We start from the raw sequence: 16,185 nt of genomic DNA, 5'->3' as shown, positions 1-16,185 counted from the left end.
CTATCTTTTTTAATCTTATGTATTTTAAAGTCTATCATGTCAGATATGAGAATAGCTGTTCCTGCCCTTTTTTGTGGGCCATTGGCTTGAATGATAGTTTTCCATCCTTTCACTTTAAGTCTGTGTTTGTCTTGTTGCGTTAGGTGAGTTTCCTGTAGACAACATATTGTTGGGTTGTGTTTTCTGATCCATCTTCCTACTCTGTGTCTTTTAATAGGTGAATTCAGGCCATTCACATTTATTGATATCAAAGATTGAAGATATTTTAACGCCATTCTTGTAGAGTTTTAGAGTGTTTTGATATATGTTCTATTTGTGGTGGTCTGGTTGTTTATAGGAAACCTTTCAGAACTTCTTTCAAGGCAGGCTTGGTGATGGTTGCTTCCTTCAACTGTTGCTTGTCTGAGAAGGTTTTGATGCTTCCATCTAGTCTGAATGACAATCTAGCAGGATATAGTATTCTTGGCTGAAAGCCTTTCTCATTGAGCCCTCGATAGATATCTTGCCATTCTCTTCTGGCCTGTAGTGTTTGTATGGAGAAGTCTGCTGCTAATCTTATGGGTTTTCCTTTGTAGGTGACTCTTTGTTTTTCTCTTGCAGCCTTGAGGATCCTTTCTTTATCCTTATTCCTTTCCAATCTAAGTATGACATGTCTTGGTGTCTTTAGGTCTGGGTTAATTCTGTTTGGGACCCTCTGGGCTTCTTGAATCTTTATGTCTTTGGTGTTGTCTAGACTCGAGAAATTTTCAGCTATTATGGCCTGGAGAACGCTTTCTTCCTCCCCTTCTCTTTCTTCCTCTGGTAAGCCAATAATGCGTATATTGTTTCTTTTGAAGTCATCCCATAGGACTCTGTTGTTGTTTTCATCATCTCTTAATCTCTTTTTGAGGTCTCTTACTTCTTCTTTAGTTGTCTCTAATTCATCCTCAATCTTGCTAATTCTGTCTTCAGCCTCATTGATTCTATTCTCTCTGCCCTCTACTGCTTTCTGGAGTTCATCTATTTTGTTGCCCTGCTCTGATACTGTTTTAGCTTGTTCAGCTTGTTGCCTTCTTAGCTCAGCAATTTCAGGTTTCAGCTCTCTAATAACCATGAGATTATTAGAATTTTCTTCTATATTCTCATTTGTTGTTCCTGCATTTCTGATTACAATTTTTTCAAATTCTTTACTCACTCCTGTTATTATTTCCTTAGCTAATGTTTGGATGTTGAACTCGTTGTTTTGTGCTTCGCCCTCTGGAGGACTTTTAGCTGGACTCTTGTCCTGGTTTGAGTCTCCATTATTTTTTCTTGTTGTTTTAACCATTTTATATAAGTTTACAGTTTTTTCAATCCCTGAGTTGGAGCTCAGTGGTGTAAAAGCCTTTTTTTTTTCCCCTGTAGGCTATGGTAGCCTGAGGGCTTTTAAACTATCAATAGGCTTCTTGGCTTAATCAATGACTCCTGACCAAGAGATAAAGCAGGGTGTGGCAGAGATAATCCAGTGGTTATGCAAAGAGACTTTCACAGCCCTTCAGCTATGCCACCGAGGTATAGGTCTTCTCCTGAGTTTCCTGGTTAGATCTCTGTGCCCTGGTGTCCCTCCCTGTTGCTGCTCCAGATTCTGAGGGTAGTAGCAATGGAGACTCAGAGTTGTACTTGGTGAGTCTCTGGGGAGTCCTTTCCTCCCTTCAGCTGTCCCCTTGTTGGTGGAGCAGACTGGAGGTGGTGTCTCCACCGACAAACTGTCGAACTGTTAGCAGTCACTTAATCTCTCCTTAGGCCCCTCTCTCCTCTCTGTCACCAGCCACACGTGTTTGTACTCACGGGTGATTTACTGGGTTTCTGTGGTCATTCTAGTCCTGTCTTGTTTCTGTCCGGGTGGTCTCCTTTGGTATTCCTAGTTGATCCGGGAGAGGAGAGGAGAGAAAGCGATCTGCTGCTCGTAGCTCCGCCTCCGGAAGTCCGCTCTCTGAGTGTGTGTTCTAAGTGAATTTTGCTTATGCTCTTTGTGCTATAGCAACATTTATATATATGGAAAAAGTTCAAAAGTTACTATTTTAGACAAATTCCATTTTTTTTCTAAATCCACTGCTATTTTCTAGATTTTCTATAAAAACAATTGTATTAAGTCTTATAGACTACTACCTTTTAAAAATGAGTATGTCTCCTAGTTCTCACTCAATTCATTCCTGAACCCACTAGTTCTACAAATGTGTTTTCAAATGTTTCACTTCTTTGATGAGGTTAGGATTTCCCCCAGTGGAACAGCCCTATAATCTGCTGTGTGCCATATACCATCAGACTCCTTGTACAGGTGTTAAATACTATAAACACTTGAATGTTGCTTTAAGCTTTTAATTATCCACATTTATGAAGGCATTATAGAATAGCTAATAAATACTTTTTAGCTAAGTATTAGTTTGCATTTTCACTGATCCTTTTTTTCTCCCCTCCTTCAAAGGAAACTATATCTAAATCATGCTTAATACGCAGGATGAAAATTTCATTTTCATCAAGGATTTTTGGAGAAATAATAGTTTAACTAGGTACTTTAAAAAGCACTTGTTGTTTTATTGCAGTTTCTATTATTTGGAAAGTAATGTTTGCATATTGCATCAGTGAGATAAATGTTAATGATCTCTATAGTCAGCACTAGGTGTTCATAGAATCAATAGGGCGTCGGTGATGATGCAAATGTTCCGTCCCTGCACTGATGAATATGGTGTCCATTAGTCACACGTGATATACTGGTATTGTGAATAAGGAACTGACTTTTAATTTTTTAAAAAAGATTATTTGTTAGCCAGAGAGAAATTAAGCCAGGACCTCATGCTTTCCAGTCATGTTCTCTATTGCTATGCCACCTCCTGAGTCACTTTTTATTTAGTGTGGTAACAGTGGGGGGACCATGAGATGATAAGATCGCTCAGCCTGTAGGATGTGTGTCTTCACCGTGCATGAAGTCCCGGATTCGAGCCCTGACATCGCACAGGAGCACCATGGCACCAGAGGAAGCTCCCTGGTAGCAGTGCTGTGGTGTTTCTCCCTCTCTGTGTGTGTCTTTCTGTCTGAAATGAGAAAAAAAAAAAATCAACCTGGAGCAGTGGAATCACAGACATATGAAATTCCAGCACTGCAGAATTAACCGTGGTACCAGAAATGAACCAGAGTTTCATGCATTTGCAGTGCCACTGAGCTGCCACCCCATCCCAAGAAAATTTTAATTGCTTTATTAGGGAATTAATATAGGATTTACAAGATAGTTGTCATGTGGGCACATTTCTCAATCTTCCATAATAGGTGCTTACACACTAATCCCACCACCAGTGTGGTCCTAATGCACTGTAATGTGTGCACTTAAGCAGGTGCACTACTGCCTGGCCTCCAACCAAGACAACTTGAAATAATTTTTGTACTCTTAACATAGAAAAGCTATACTCATAATGCTATCCCCATCAAGATCCCAAGCACATTTTTTAGGAGGATAGAAAAAATGCTACAAATGTTTATCTGGAACCAGAAAAGACCTAGAATTGCCAAAACAATCTTGAGAAAAAAGAACAGAACCGGAGGCACCACACTCCCAGATTTCAAACTGTATTATAGGGCCATTGTCATCAAAACTGTTTTGTACTGGAACATGAATAGACACACTGACACAGTGGAATAGAATTGAGAGCCCAGAAGTGATCCCCCACACCTATGGACATCTAATCTTTGACAAAGGGGCCCAGACTATTAAATGGGGAAAGCAGAGTCTCTTCAACAAATGGTGTTGGAATAAATGGGTTCAAACATGCAGAAGAATGAAACTGAACCACTGTATTTCACCAAATACAAAAGTAAATTCCAAGTGAATCAAGGACTTGGATGTTCACCACAAACTATCAGACACTTAGAAGAAAATATTGGCAGAACTCTTTTCCGCATAAATTTCAAAGACATCTTTAATGAAACGAATCCAATTACAAAGAAGACTAAGGCGAGTATAAACCTATGGGACTACATCAAATTGAAAAGCTTCTTCACAGCAAAAGAAACCACTACCCAAACCAAGAAACCCCTCACAGAATGGGAGAAGATCTTTACATGCCATACATCTGGTAAGAGTTTAATAACCAACATATAGAAAGAGCTTGCCAAACTCAACAACAAGACAATAAATAACCCCATCCCAAAATGGGGGGAGGACATGGATAGAATATTCACCACAGAAGAGATCCAAAAGGCTGAGAAATACATGAAAAAATGTTCCAAGTCTCTGACTGTCAGAAAAATGCAAATAAAGACAACAACAAGATACCACTTCACTCCTGTGAGAATGTCATACATCAGAAAAGGTAACAGCAGCAAATGCTGGAGAGGGTGTGAGGTCAAAGGAACCCTCCTACACTGCTGGTGGGAATTGGTCCAACCTCTGTGGAGAACAGTCTGGAGACCTCTCAGAAGGCTAGAAATGGACCTACCCTATGACCCTGCAATTCCTCTCCTGGGGATAGATCCTAAGGAACCCAACACATCCATCCAAAAAGATCTGTGTACACATATGTTCTTAGCAGCACAATTTGTAATAGCCAAAACCTGGAAGCAGGTTGGCCGGTGGCTCAGTGGGTTAAGCACATGTGGCGCAAAGCGCAAGGACCGGCATAAGGATCCCAGTTTGAGCCCTCGGCTCCCCACCTGCAGAGGAGTCGCTTCACGGGCGATGAAGCAGGTCTGCATGGTCTGTCTTTCTCCCCCTCTCTCTGTCTTCCCCTCCTCTCTCCATTTCTCTCTGTCCTATCCAACAACGAACAACATCAACAATGGCAATAATAATAACCACGAGGCTACAACAAGGGCAACAAAGGGGAAAAATGGCCTCCAGGAGCAGTGGATTTATGGTGCAGGCACCAAGCCCAGCAATAACCCTGGAGGCAAAAAAAAAAAAAAAAAACCTGGAAGCAACCCAGGTGTCCAACAACAGATGAGTGGCTGAGCAAGTTGTGGTATATATACACAACGGAATACTATTCAGCTGTAAAAAATGGTGACTCCACCGTTTTCAGCTGATCTTGGATGGACCTTGAAAAAATCATGTTGAGTGAAATAAGTCAGAAACAGAAGGATGAATATGGGATGATCTCACTCTCAGGCAGAAGTCGAAAAACAAGATCAGAAACGAAAACACAGTAGAACCTGAACTGGAATTGGTGTATTGCACCAAAGTAGAAGACTCTGGGGTTGGTGGGGGGGGGAAATACAGGTCCATGAAGGATGATAAATGACATAGTGGGGGTTGTATTGTTAAATGGGAAACTGGGAACGTTATGCATGTACAAACTATTGCATTTACTGTTGAATGTAAAACATTAATTCCCCAATAAAGAAATAAATTTAAAAAAAGAAAAGAAAACAGAAGTAGAACCTGAAATGGAATTGGCGTATCGCACCAAAGTAAAAGGGTGGGTGGGTGGGGAGAATACAGGTCCATGAAGGATGATAGAGGCCCTAGTGGGGGTTGTATTGTTATATGGGAAACTGGGGAATGTTATGCATGTACAAACTATCGTATTTACTGTTGAATGTAAAACATTAATTCTCCAATAAAGAAATAAAAAAAAGAAAAGAAAAGCTATACTCAGTATAATTGTATTGGCCTTTTTTTAAAAAAATTCAATTAATTTATTTTTTAACCAGAGCACTGCTCAGTTCTGGCTTATTGTGGTGCGGGGGATTGAACCTGGGATTTTATTTTTATTTTTTTATTTTATTTATTTATTTATTTATTTTTATGTCCACCCTCCCCCTCCGGTGGGGGTGGGGGGGTGGAGGGGATGGGGGTGGGTGGGTGCGATGGGACACATCTTTTGGTGATGGGAATGGTGTTTATATACGCACCTATTGAATTGTAGTCATATAAATCATTATTTAATTCATATGAGAGGGGGGAAAATTGATTGTATGTCTAACAAAGGGACTTTTCAAAGTTAACCCAATTACCAAATAATGTGATGATAACAGTAACTATCCATTGTCTTCTTGAACCCTAAGACAGCAGGAACCTCACATTTCCACTATAGAGCCTAAACTTCCCCCAGTCCTGGGACCCTAGGGTAGGGCCCACTTTCCCGTATGCTTCTCCCAATTCTTTTTTTTTTTTTTTAATAATTTATTTCTTTATTGGGGAATTAATGTTTTACATTCAACAGTAAATACAATAGCTTGTACATGCATAACATTCCCCAGATTCCCATTTAACAATACAACCCCCACTATGTCATTCATCATTTTTCATGGACCTGTATTCTCCCCACCCACCCACCCATCCCAGAGTCTTTTACTTTGGTGTAATACTCCAATTCCATTTCAGAACCTGGGATTTTAGATCCTCAGGCATGAGAGACTCTTTGCATAACCATTATGCTATCTACCCTCCGCTGGCCTTTTCTTTTTTAAAAATTTTAAATCTTTATTATTTATTTATTGGATAGAGATAGGCAGAAATTGGAAGGGAAGGGGGTGATAGAAAGAGAGACAGCTGCAGACCTGCTTCACCACTCACAAAGCTCTCTTTCCCGTGCAGGTAAGGACTAGGGGCTTGAACCCGGGTCTTTGCGCAGCGTAACATTAGCACTCAACCAGGTGCACCACCACTCAGCCCCTATTGGTCTTTTCCTCATTATGTTTTCTAAGATGTATCTGAAAATAACTAGTGGTCCCAGGTAGATGATCATTAAGCACAATAGACCATCATTTCTAACACTTGTTACGTATTTTTTTTAAGAGATGGAAAATAATGTCCTGTAAGATGAGGATTGAACAACTAAAACAGACAATATGTAAAGGAAATGAAGAAATGAAGAAAAGTAAGTCATTTACCCCATCCTTCCAACTCTCCTAAACAGCTCATGTGATATTTTGGGGGATTAATAAACCAGAGTAACTAGGGAAAGAAGGAAAGGAGGAGGGATGGGGAAGGCAATAGTATCCTGGAAATGTTTATTGATAACTATTTATAAAACACTTATATAAGCAATATATATATATATTCCTTATATTAATATAAGGAATATATATATACACACACAGATAGAAAGATCTGTGAATAACTTGCTACTTTTTCAGTTTAAAAAGTTAATGAAAGTGTCCCATTTGCTTTAGCTAACAGGAAGTTTAGAATTAGCTTGCTATGAGAACCAGACACTTTGGCTGTTTCTCTTTTAATGAACCTCATATATATGTTTTAATCTTGACCATCTTGTATTTGTATAGTTTCTACTTTATTGTAGGTAGCTGTCTACATAAGAATCCATATAGAAATCTTGAACCCTTAGGGCTATCCCATGCATTTCTGAAGATGAATGTTTCAAATTTAGAATGAGTCAGCATCATATCTTGTAAATCCTTTGCTTGTCTACTCATTGCTTTCAGAATTAAGTATTTATATGTTATGGAATGGTGTGTAAACTGCTTTTGTAACTGCTTGTGTGAATAAAGTGCTCACAAGGTGTTTCACAGGTGTACTAAGCTAGAGAAGCAAAATAGCATGGGAAAGAGGCACTGCAGATAAACAGCATTTACCAGGTTTTGCACATATTCACCAAAGGCTGTGGCTCCATAGCAATGTAAGAACTTGTTATTTGGCCTTGCTTTATTCTTTTTTCCCTGTTCTATCATGGTGTTCATACCAGGCATCTATGAACCTCCAGAAATTGCTGAGTTGTACATTTCTGATAACCAGATTTAAGACTTCAAATATCTCTTTTTAACAGGTCCCTAAACCCCTCCCCCCCAACAAAAGCAGCAAGCACAGGAAATAAAAGCTATGATTCTGAAGCAGAGGACACTGTGACAGTGTTTGTTTTTTTTCCTCTCTCCAGGGTTATTGCTGGGGCTCAGTGCCTGCACCACGAATCCATTGCTCCTGGAGGCTATTTTTTCCCCCTTTTGTTGCCCTTGTTTTATTATTGTTGTGGTAGTTATTATTATTGTTGTTGTTGATTAATGTCATTGTTGTTGGATAGGACAGAGAAATGGAGAGAGAAGGGGAAGACAGAGAGGGGAGGGGAAGAGAAAAATAGACAACAGGGGGCTGGGCGGTGGTGCAGGGAGCGCAGTTCAAGCTCCCAGCTTCCCACCTGCAGGGGAGTCTCTTCGTAAATGGTGAAGCAGGTCTGCAGGTGTCTATCTTTCTCTCCTCCTCTCTGTCTTCCCCTCCTCTCTCCATTTCTCTCTGTCATAGGACAGAGACAACAACAATAGCTATAACAACAATAACAACCACAACAAGGGCAACAGAATGGAGATAATGGCCTTCAGCAATGGATTCATAGTGCTGGCACCAAGCCCCAGTGATAATCCTGGAGGCAAAAGAAAGACAGACACCTGCAGACCTGCTTCACTGATTGTGAATTGACCCTCCTGCAGTTGGGATGCTGGAGGCTTGAACTGGGATCCTTATACCGGTCCTTGTGACAGTGGCTTTTATCCCTAGCAAATCATCAGATTCACCTGGTTGATCTTCATAAGCTTTAGAGAGAGAATCCTGGGTCCTACTGAACTTTGAAAATTAAAATTTCATTTTTTTCTTTTAAAAATTTTTTAAAAAATACTTATTCCCTTTTGTTACCTTGTTTTATTGTTGTAGTTATTGATGTTGTTGTTGTTGGATAGGACAGAGAGAAATGGAGAGAGGAGGGGAAGACAGACAGGAGAAGAGAAAGATAGACACCTGCAGACCTGCTTCACTGCCTGTGAAGCGACCCCCCTGCAGGTGGAGAGCCGGGAGTTCGAACTGGGATCCTTATGCTGTTCCTTGGGCTTGGCGCTACTTGTGCTTAACCTGCTGCGCTACTAGCCTACTCCCTCTAATTAAAATTTTTTTTAATTATCTTTATTTATTTGTTGGATACAGACAACCAGAAATTGAGAGGGAAGGGGGTGATAGAGAGGGAGAGAGACAGACAGACACCTCCATACTGTGAGATCTCCATAGTCAGCACTTAGGTGTTCATAGAATCAATAGGGTGTCGGTGATGATTCAAATGTCCCGTCCCTGCACTGATGAATATGGTGTCCATTAGTCACACATAACATACTGGTAGTGTGACTAAGGAACTGACTTTTAATTTTTTAAAAAGATTATTTTTCTTAGCCAGAGAGAAATTAAGCCAGGTTCTAGGAAAATATTCACTAGGCTCTATAGTTTATATTTCATATCCTTTTCTGAATACATATGATTTCTCAAAGTGAAAGGGGGGGACTTAGGTCCTAGGTTCAAACTCCAGCACCACCAGAGAAGATCAGTACTCTAGTCTTTTTTAAAATTTTTATTAATAAATTGGAAATATTGCTAAGACTGTAGGATAAGAGAGGTACATTTCTACACAATTTCCACCACCAGAACTCCGTATCCACTCCCCTTCCTTGATAGCTTCCCTATTCTCTATCCCTCTTGGAGTATGGACCCAGGATCATTATGGGGTGCAGAAGGTGGAAGCTCTGGCTTCTGTAATTGCTTCCCCACTGAACATGGGCATTGGCAGGTGAATCCATACTCCCAGCCTGTCTTTCTCTTTCCTTAGTGGGGGTGGGGTTCTGGGGAGGCAGGGCTCCAGGACACATGGTGGGGTCATCTGCCCAGGGAAGTCCAGTTGGCATCATGATATCATAACCCTGTCTCTCATTATCTTTTTTTTAAAACTTTTTAAATTAGCCAGAAATTGAGAGGAAGGGGGAGATAGAGAGACAGAGAGATACCTGCAGCACTGTTTCACTGCTTGTGAAGCTTTCCCCCTGCAGGTGGGGAGCAGTGGCTTGAACCCGGGTTCTTGAGCACTGTAATGTGTGCACTTAAGTAGGTGCCACCTGGCCCCAAAATTTTATTATTGAGGAATTATGTCTGTAGTTCTTAAACTTCCCATTGTAAATACCTTTTTTTTTTTTTTTTCATATTTTCAAGCTGTCTTATACCTACATTGATCCTTTCATAAAGCACTGGTTTTGCAATACAGTTAGTTACCAAAAAAAAAAAATGATTGTACATTTGGATGTCATGGCAATGTCAAATTGACATAGCAAAGAAAAATATTTCTGGAGATAATCTGGTGAAAGTATGCACAGATGGGCCCAGGTCTACAAGACCACATTTTGTGTATCGATACTCTGGGTGGTTCTAGTGGCCTATAGGATTGGAAACCAATGTCTTTAGAATAGTAGTACAGACTACTTACCACCCTCTAGACCAGACTCAAAATAAATGGTAGACAATTTATGGAAGCTAAGGAATTTCAGAATTTATTAAGACCTAATAGTTTTCCTTTTCTCCCCCACCCCCAGCCACTTCCTTCCTCTCATTCTTTCATTTTAACAAGAGAGAGAGAGAGAGAGATACTGGGGTGGGTGGTGGTACACCTGGTTGAGCACACATGTCACAGTGCATAAGGACCTGGGTTCAAGCACCCGGTTTCCACCTGCAGGGGGAAAGCTTCACAAGTGGTGAAGCAGTGCTGTAGGTATCTCTCTGTCTCTCTGTCTCCCCCTTCCTCTCAATTTCTGGCTATCTTTATAATAAATAAATAAAGATAATTTAAAAGTTAAAAAAAAGATACTGAGAGACAGTTAGGGTTATGATACCATGATGCCAACCAGACTTCCCTGGGCAGATGACCCCACCATGTGTCCTGGAGCCCTGCCTCCCCAGAACTCCACCCCCACTAAGGAAAGAGAGAGACAGGCTGGGAGTATGGATCCACCTGCCAATGCCCATGTTCAGTGGGGAAGCAATTACAGAAGCCAGAGCTTCCACCTTCTGCACCCCATAATGATCCTGGGTCCATACTCCCAGAGGGATAAAGAATAGGGAAGCTATCAAGGGAGGGGAGTGGATACGGAGTTCTGGTGGTGGAAATTGTGTAGAAATGAACCTCTCTTATCCTATAGTCTTATCAATATTTCCGATTTATTAATTTTTTTTTTTTTAAAGACTAGAGCAGGGAGTTGGGCAGTAGCATAGCAGGTTAAGCACACATGGCACAGAGTGCAAAGACCAGCGTAAGGATCCCGGTTTGAGCCCCTGGCTCCACACCTGCAGGGGAGTTGCTTCACCAGCAGTGAAACAGGTCTGCAGGTGTCTCTCTTTCTCTCCCCCTCTCTATCTTTCCCTCCTCTCTCCATTTCTCTCTGTCCTATCCAACAACAATGGTATCAGTAATAACCACAACAATAAAACAAGGGAAACAAAAAGGGAATAAATATTTTTTAAAAAGATAAAAAAAAAAAAAAGACTATAGCACTGATCATCTCTAGCTTAAGGTGGTTTGAACCTAGGACCTAAGGCCCCCCACCCTTTCTCTTTGAGAAATCACATATATTCAGAAAAGGACATGAATTATAAGCTATAGAGCCTAGTGAATATTTTTCTAGGATCTTTTGACTCTAGGTATTACAATACAGAATAATCCAAATTTGTTATATATCACAGATAGGGAAGTTGTATGAAACTTTGGGGTTCAGTTGATCTGTGCTGTAGTCAGACTTATTTATACAAATCAACAAGAGTGGATTGTAGAAAGGACTTTGGTATTTAAGGGGCGATAGAATGGAGAAAAGTTGCACTCTTGGAGTACTGAATCTGTGCTGTTGCAGGTTGGGTGACTGATGACTTCCTGCTACGTGCAAGGGTCCATGGTATTAATTTGGAAACTGTCCCAGAAAAATATGGCTACCATATGACTCAGGGTCATGGGTAGGCTAGCCAGATTTACTTGAGCACTCAAAAAGTTCTGTGTGGATCATGTAAATGAATGGACTTGCTTGAACATGTCTAATAGAACCAGAGACTTAACATTTGAACAGGCATGGTAAGCAGATGCACCTAAGGAGAACTAAAACTGAAGACCTCTTAAGCCTGCAGTGATACTTATGTCTGGTGATCCACATTTAAAGAGAACACACCTCTTAGACATTTTTCAGAGGCTTGTTAATGTTCTAGTCAAGAGACTACAGATTTGGTTGATCCTGGTACAGGAAACTAAGATGTGTGCCATTAAGTGGGGTGCATAACATTAACATAGCATGTTAAGGAGCTTAGGATTGGAGGCTTGGCTGAATTGAATGGACTCAATATGGACATTTGCAGAGCAGAATAGGAAAAAAAAAAAAAGCATTCTTAGAGATATTGGTGTGTTTGGTTTTATCTGCTTTGTCTTGCTGAATTCTCATGAATGCATGATTCTACCATCCCAGGCAGTTTTTTTCACTCCTTGCTATTTTAGATAGTCTTATAAGCAAGTTGTTTGCTTCCTGTGCTGAACTTGATAGTCTTCTAGTGATTTTTACTAGTGATGATTAAGAATGAAGACCCAGAGTCATTTTTAGTGGTGGTCTTCTTTGCTTCAGAAGTTAACATCTATTTGAGTTAAACTCTAAGCTTCCACTAAGTGACCATTATCTAGTTACTTTTGTTCAGGTTTAGTTTTCAGTTTGGCTCTAAGAGGATGCTTATGCTTATGAAGTGGGATTCTATGGTACCCATGAACTGTTAAGAGATATAATTGTTGGTCGCGATTTATTTTAGATTCTGAAGGCCTTCTCAAAACCAAGGAAAAGAATCAGAAGCTTTACACTCGAGCGCAACGGCATCAAGAGAAAAAAGAGAAGATTCAGAGGCACAATCGCAAGCTTGGCGACCTGGTAGAGAAAAAAACCATTGACTTAAAAAGTCATTATGAGCGTCTGGCAAGTCTTCGGCGATCTCACATATTAGAGCTCACCTCTGTCATTTTTCCAATTGAGGAAGTAAAGAGTAGTGTGAGGTACAGTAAGCGAGTCTTTTTTTTTTTTTTTTTTTTTTTAAACCAGAGCACTGATTAGCTCCAATTTATGGTGGTATGGGAGATTGAACCTGGGGATTTGAAGGCTCATGCATGAGATTCTCTTTGCATAACCATTATACTATCTACTCCTGCCCTTTATATATACATATATATTTTTTAAGCTGGATAGTTTTACCTATTCTAAAGACCTGTACACCTATGTTTATAGCAGCACAGTCTATAATAGCCCCAACTTTGAAGGAATCCAGATGCCCAATGACAGGTGAATGGCCAAGAAAGTTGTGGTACATGTACACAATGGAGTGCTCTGCAGATGTTAGAAATGATGAGGTCATCTCTTTTGCAATACCATGGTCAGAACTTGGCGGCATCATGTTGACTGAGACAAGCCAGAAAAAAGAGGGACTTATACCTAATGATTTCACTTATAGGTGGAATTTAAGAATAAAGAACGGGGGTCGGGTGGTGGCGCAGTGGGTTAAGCGCACGGGACACAAAGTGCAAGGACTGGCATAAGGATCCCAGTTCGAGCCCCCGGCTCCCCACCTGCAGGGGAGTCGCTTCACAAGCGGTGAAGCAGGTCTGCAGGTGTCTATCTTTCTCTCCCTCCCTCTGTCTTCCCCATCTCTCTATTTCTCTCTGTCCTGTCCAACAATGAACAACATCACCAATGGTAATAATAATGACCACAACGAGGCTACAACAAAAAGGGGGGAGAAAATGGCCTCCAGGAGTAGTGAATTAATGGTGCAGGCACCGAGCCCAGCAATAACCCTAGAGGGAAAGAAAAAAAAAAAGAAAGAACAATAAGGGAAATCATAAGGTCAAATTTGGACTGGGTGTAGCATATTGCCCAAAGCAGAGGACTCTGTGGAAGGTAGAAAAGGGACAGAATGAAGCAACAGTAGGGTCCTGGTGCGCCTCCTCCGATATCAGTCATGGGGAGATGATAGTCTGTGTCTATGTGTTAAAGACTACTGGAAACCATCATTCCCTCTCCCAAACCATTAAAAAAACTGATAGTTTTTAAGTTACTCCTATAAATTCCTTATTTGTCAAAGTTCCTTGAGTAGGAGAAGAAAGGTAGAGGTTGAGTTTAGAAATGGCCACTGTCCCCTCATGCTCAGCCTACTCCATAACGTGGGAGGTCTCTCACACGTATGTCGTGACAGAAGGAAAAAGAATTGAGAACCAAGAAAGAACAGAATCTAAACTTAGATCAGCACAGAAAGCCCTCCTACTTCCTAGTCTTCCCACTGCCATTCTGCTTTTACAGCACCATCTCCTGGTGCTTCTCTTGTGAACACACACAACCACACGGAACAGCCCTATTCCCCGAACACACTGCGATCCCCCCCTGCTGAGCATCTCTACCTGCTATGCTTCTCACCATTGATTCCCATTCTGCATCTCAGACCAGCAGCTCTCAAAGGTGGTCTGTGGGCTTCTGAGGGACCCTAAGATCCTTTCAGGGCTCCATGCGAGTTATAATTGGTCTTGGAGGGGGCTGGGTGGTGGCACACCTGGTTGAATGCACACATTACCATGTGCAAGGGTTTGGGTTGGTGCCCCAGCTCCTCACTTTCAGGATGGTGAAGCAAGTACAGCAGGTATTTCCCCCTCTCCCTCCTCTCTCAGTTTCTCTGTATCCTATCAAAAATAAAAGGAAACCATGGCCACCAAGAGCAGTAGATATGTTATGTTAAAAAAAAAAAATTGTGGTCTGGGAGGTGGTGCAGTCAATAAAGCTTTGGACTCACAAGTATGAGGCAGAGTTCAATCCCCAGCAACACATGTACCAGAGTGATGGTTGGTTCTTTCTCTGTCTCCTCCTATCTTTCTCATTAATAAGTAAATAAATTCTTTTTAAAAAAAAATTAAAAACTGGTCTTAGAACACTATCACTTTAGTTTCTTGTTTCAGTTTTGACATTTTACTGTTGGCTTAAAAGTCGCGGTGGTCTGACACCAAGTTTCAAGGTAGTGACACCTAACTGTATTAACAGTTACTATGTTCTACTATGTATTTTCAGTTTTTAAAAAACCCATTTCACTTCAAGAATGTACTTGATGAAGCAGTGGAAATCACTAATTTTATGTAAGTTTATTATACCTTGACATTTAAGTAAGCCTCTATAAATAAATCATAGGAGGAAGAGAAGGAAGAAGAACCAGAGAATCACTCTGGCATATGTGATGCCAGGGATCAAACCTGGGACCTCAGGACCAGGTGGTGGCGCACCTGGTTAAGTGCTCACATTACAGTGCACAAGGACCCAGGTTTAAGCCCCTAGGCCCCACCTGCAGATTAAAAATTTCACAGGTGGTAAAGCAGGGCTGCAGGTGTCTCTCTCTGTCTCCCCCTTTCCTCATAATTTCTCTCTGTTTCTATCCAACTAAAATGAAAAAGACCCGGGACCTCAAGCCTGAGAGTCCAGTGCCTTATCTATTGTGCCACCTTCCAGCACAATGGGCAGGATATACACATGGAACACTTGTTGCATACTACAATACCTTGGTTGACTCCAGGAAAAAAAAAAACAAAAAACTTGAGTAGCTGTGTGGCGACAGGATAGTGTCTTTCCACTGGTTTACCTAGCTGACCTGCTTATGTCTTCTGATTTTTAGAGATCCTGCAGATGTGTCTTGTGAGAGTGATAGTGCCATGACCTCCAGCACTGTGAGTAAGCTTGCTGAAGCCCGGAGGACAACTTACCACTCAGGGAGATGGGTCTGTGATGACCACAATGGAGATACCAGCATCAGCATCACAGGGCCTTGGATTAGCCTTCCCAATAATGGAGACTACTCTGCCTACTACAATTGGGTGGAAGAGAAGAAGACCACGCAAGGGCCTGGTGAGAAGCAGAATTCTCTGTGAAAACTTTTTATTTTATTTTATTTTTTGTTTAAGAAAGGATTAATTAACAAAACCATAAGGTAGGAGGGGTACAACTCCACACAATTCCCACCACCCAATCTCCATAACCCACCCCCTCCCATGATAGCTTTCCCATTCTCTAGCCCTCTGGGAGCATGGACCCAGGGTCATTGTGGGTTGCAGAAGGTAGAAGGTCTGACTTCTGTAATTGCTTCCCCGCTGAACATGGGCGTTGACTGGTCAGTCCATACTCCCAGTCTGCCTCTCTCTTTCCCTAGTAGGGTGTGTCTGGGGAAGCTGAGCTCCAGGACACATTGGTGGGGTCTTCAATCCAGGGAAGCCTGGCCAGCATCCTGATGGCATCTGGAACCTGGTGACTGAAAAGAGAGTTAACATAAGAAGCCAAACAAATTGTTGAGCAATCATGGACCCAAAGCTTGGAATAGTGGAGAGGAAGTGTTAGGGAGGTACTCACTGCAAACTCTAGTGTACTTCTGCTTTCAGG

General features: G+C 41.3%; 1 protein-coding gene across 1 annotated transcript in view; it reads left to right on the top strand.

Annotated features, from left to right (window-relative positions):
- Nucleotides 1-15,873, top strand: part of LOC107523616 (beclin 1-associated autophagy-related key regulator) — a 41,748-nt gene extending 25,875 nt beyond the window's left edge. Inside the window, exons 4-6 of the mRNA XM_060184679.1 lie at nt 6,749-6,830; nt 12,542-12,779; nt 15,428-15,873. Of these exons, the coding sequence (XP_060040662.1) occupies nt 6,749-6,830; nt 12,542-12,779; nt 15,428-15,680 (573 nt within the window). The 3' untranslated portion in view covers nt 15,681-15,873. The remainder of the gene's footprint in view (nt 1-6,748; nt 6,831-12,541; nt 12,780-15,427) is intronic.
- Nucleotides 15,874-16,185: the final 312 nt, after the last annotated feature.

Source organism: Erinaceus europaeus, unplaced genomic scaffold (genome assembly GCF_950295315.1).
Source record: "Erinaceus europaeus unplaced genomic scaffold, mEriEur2.1 scaffold_811, whole genome shotgun sequence".
In the NCBI taxonomy this organism is placed as follows: domain Eukaryota; kingdom Metazoa; phylum Chordata; class Mammalia; order Eulipotyphla; family Erinaceidae; genus Erinaceus; species Erinaceus europaeus.
Note: the sequence above shows the minus strand (reverse complement) of the source record. Positions and strands in the feature narration are given on the sequence as shown.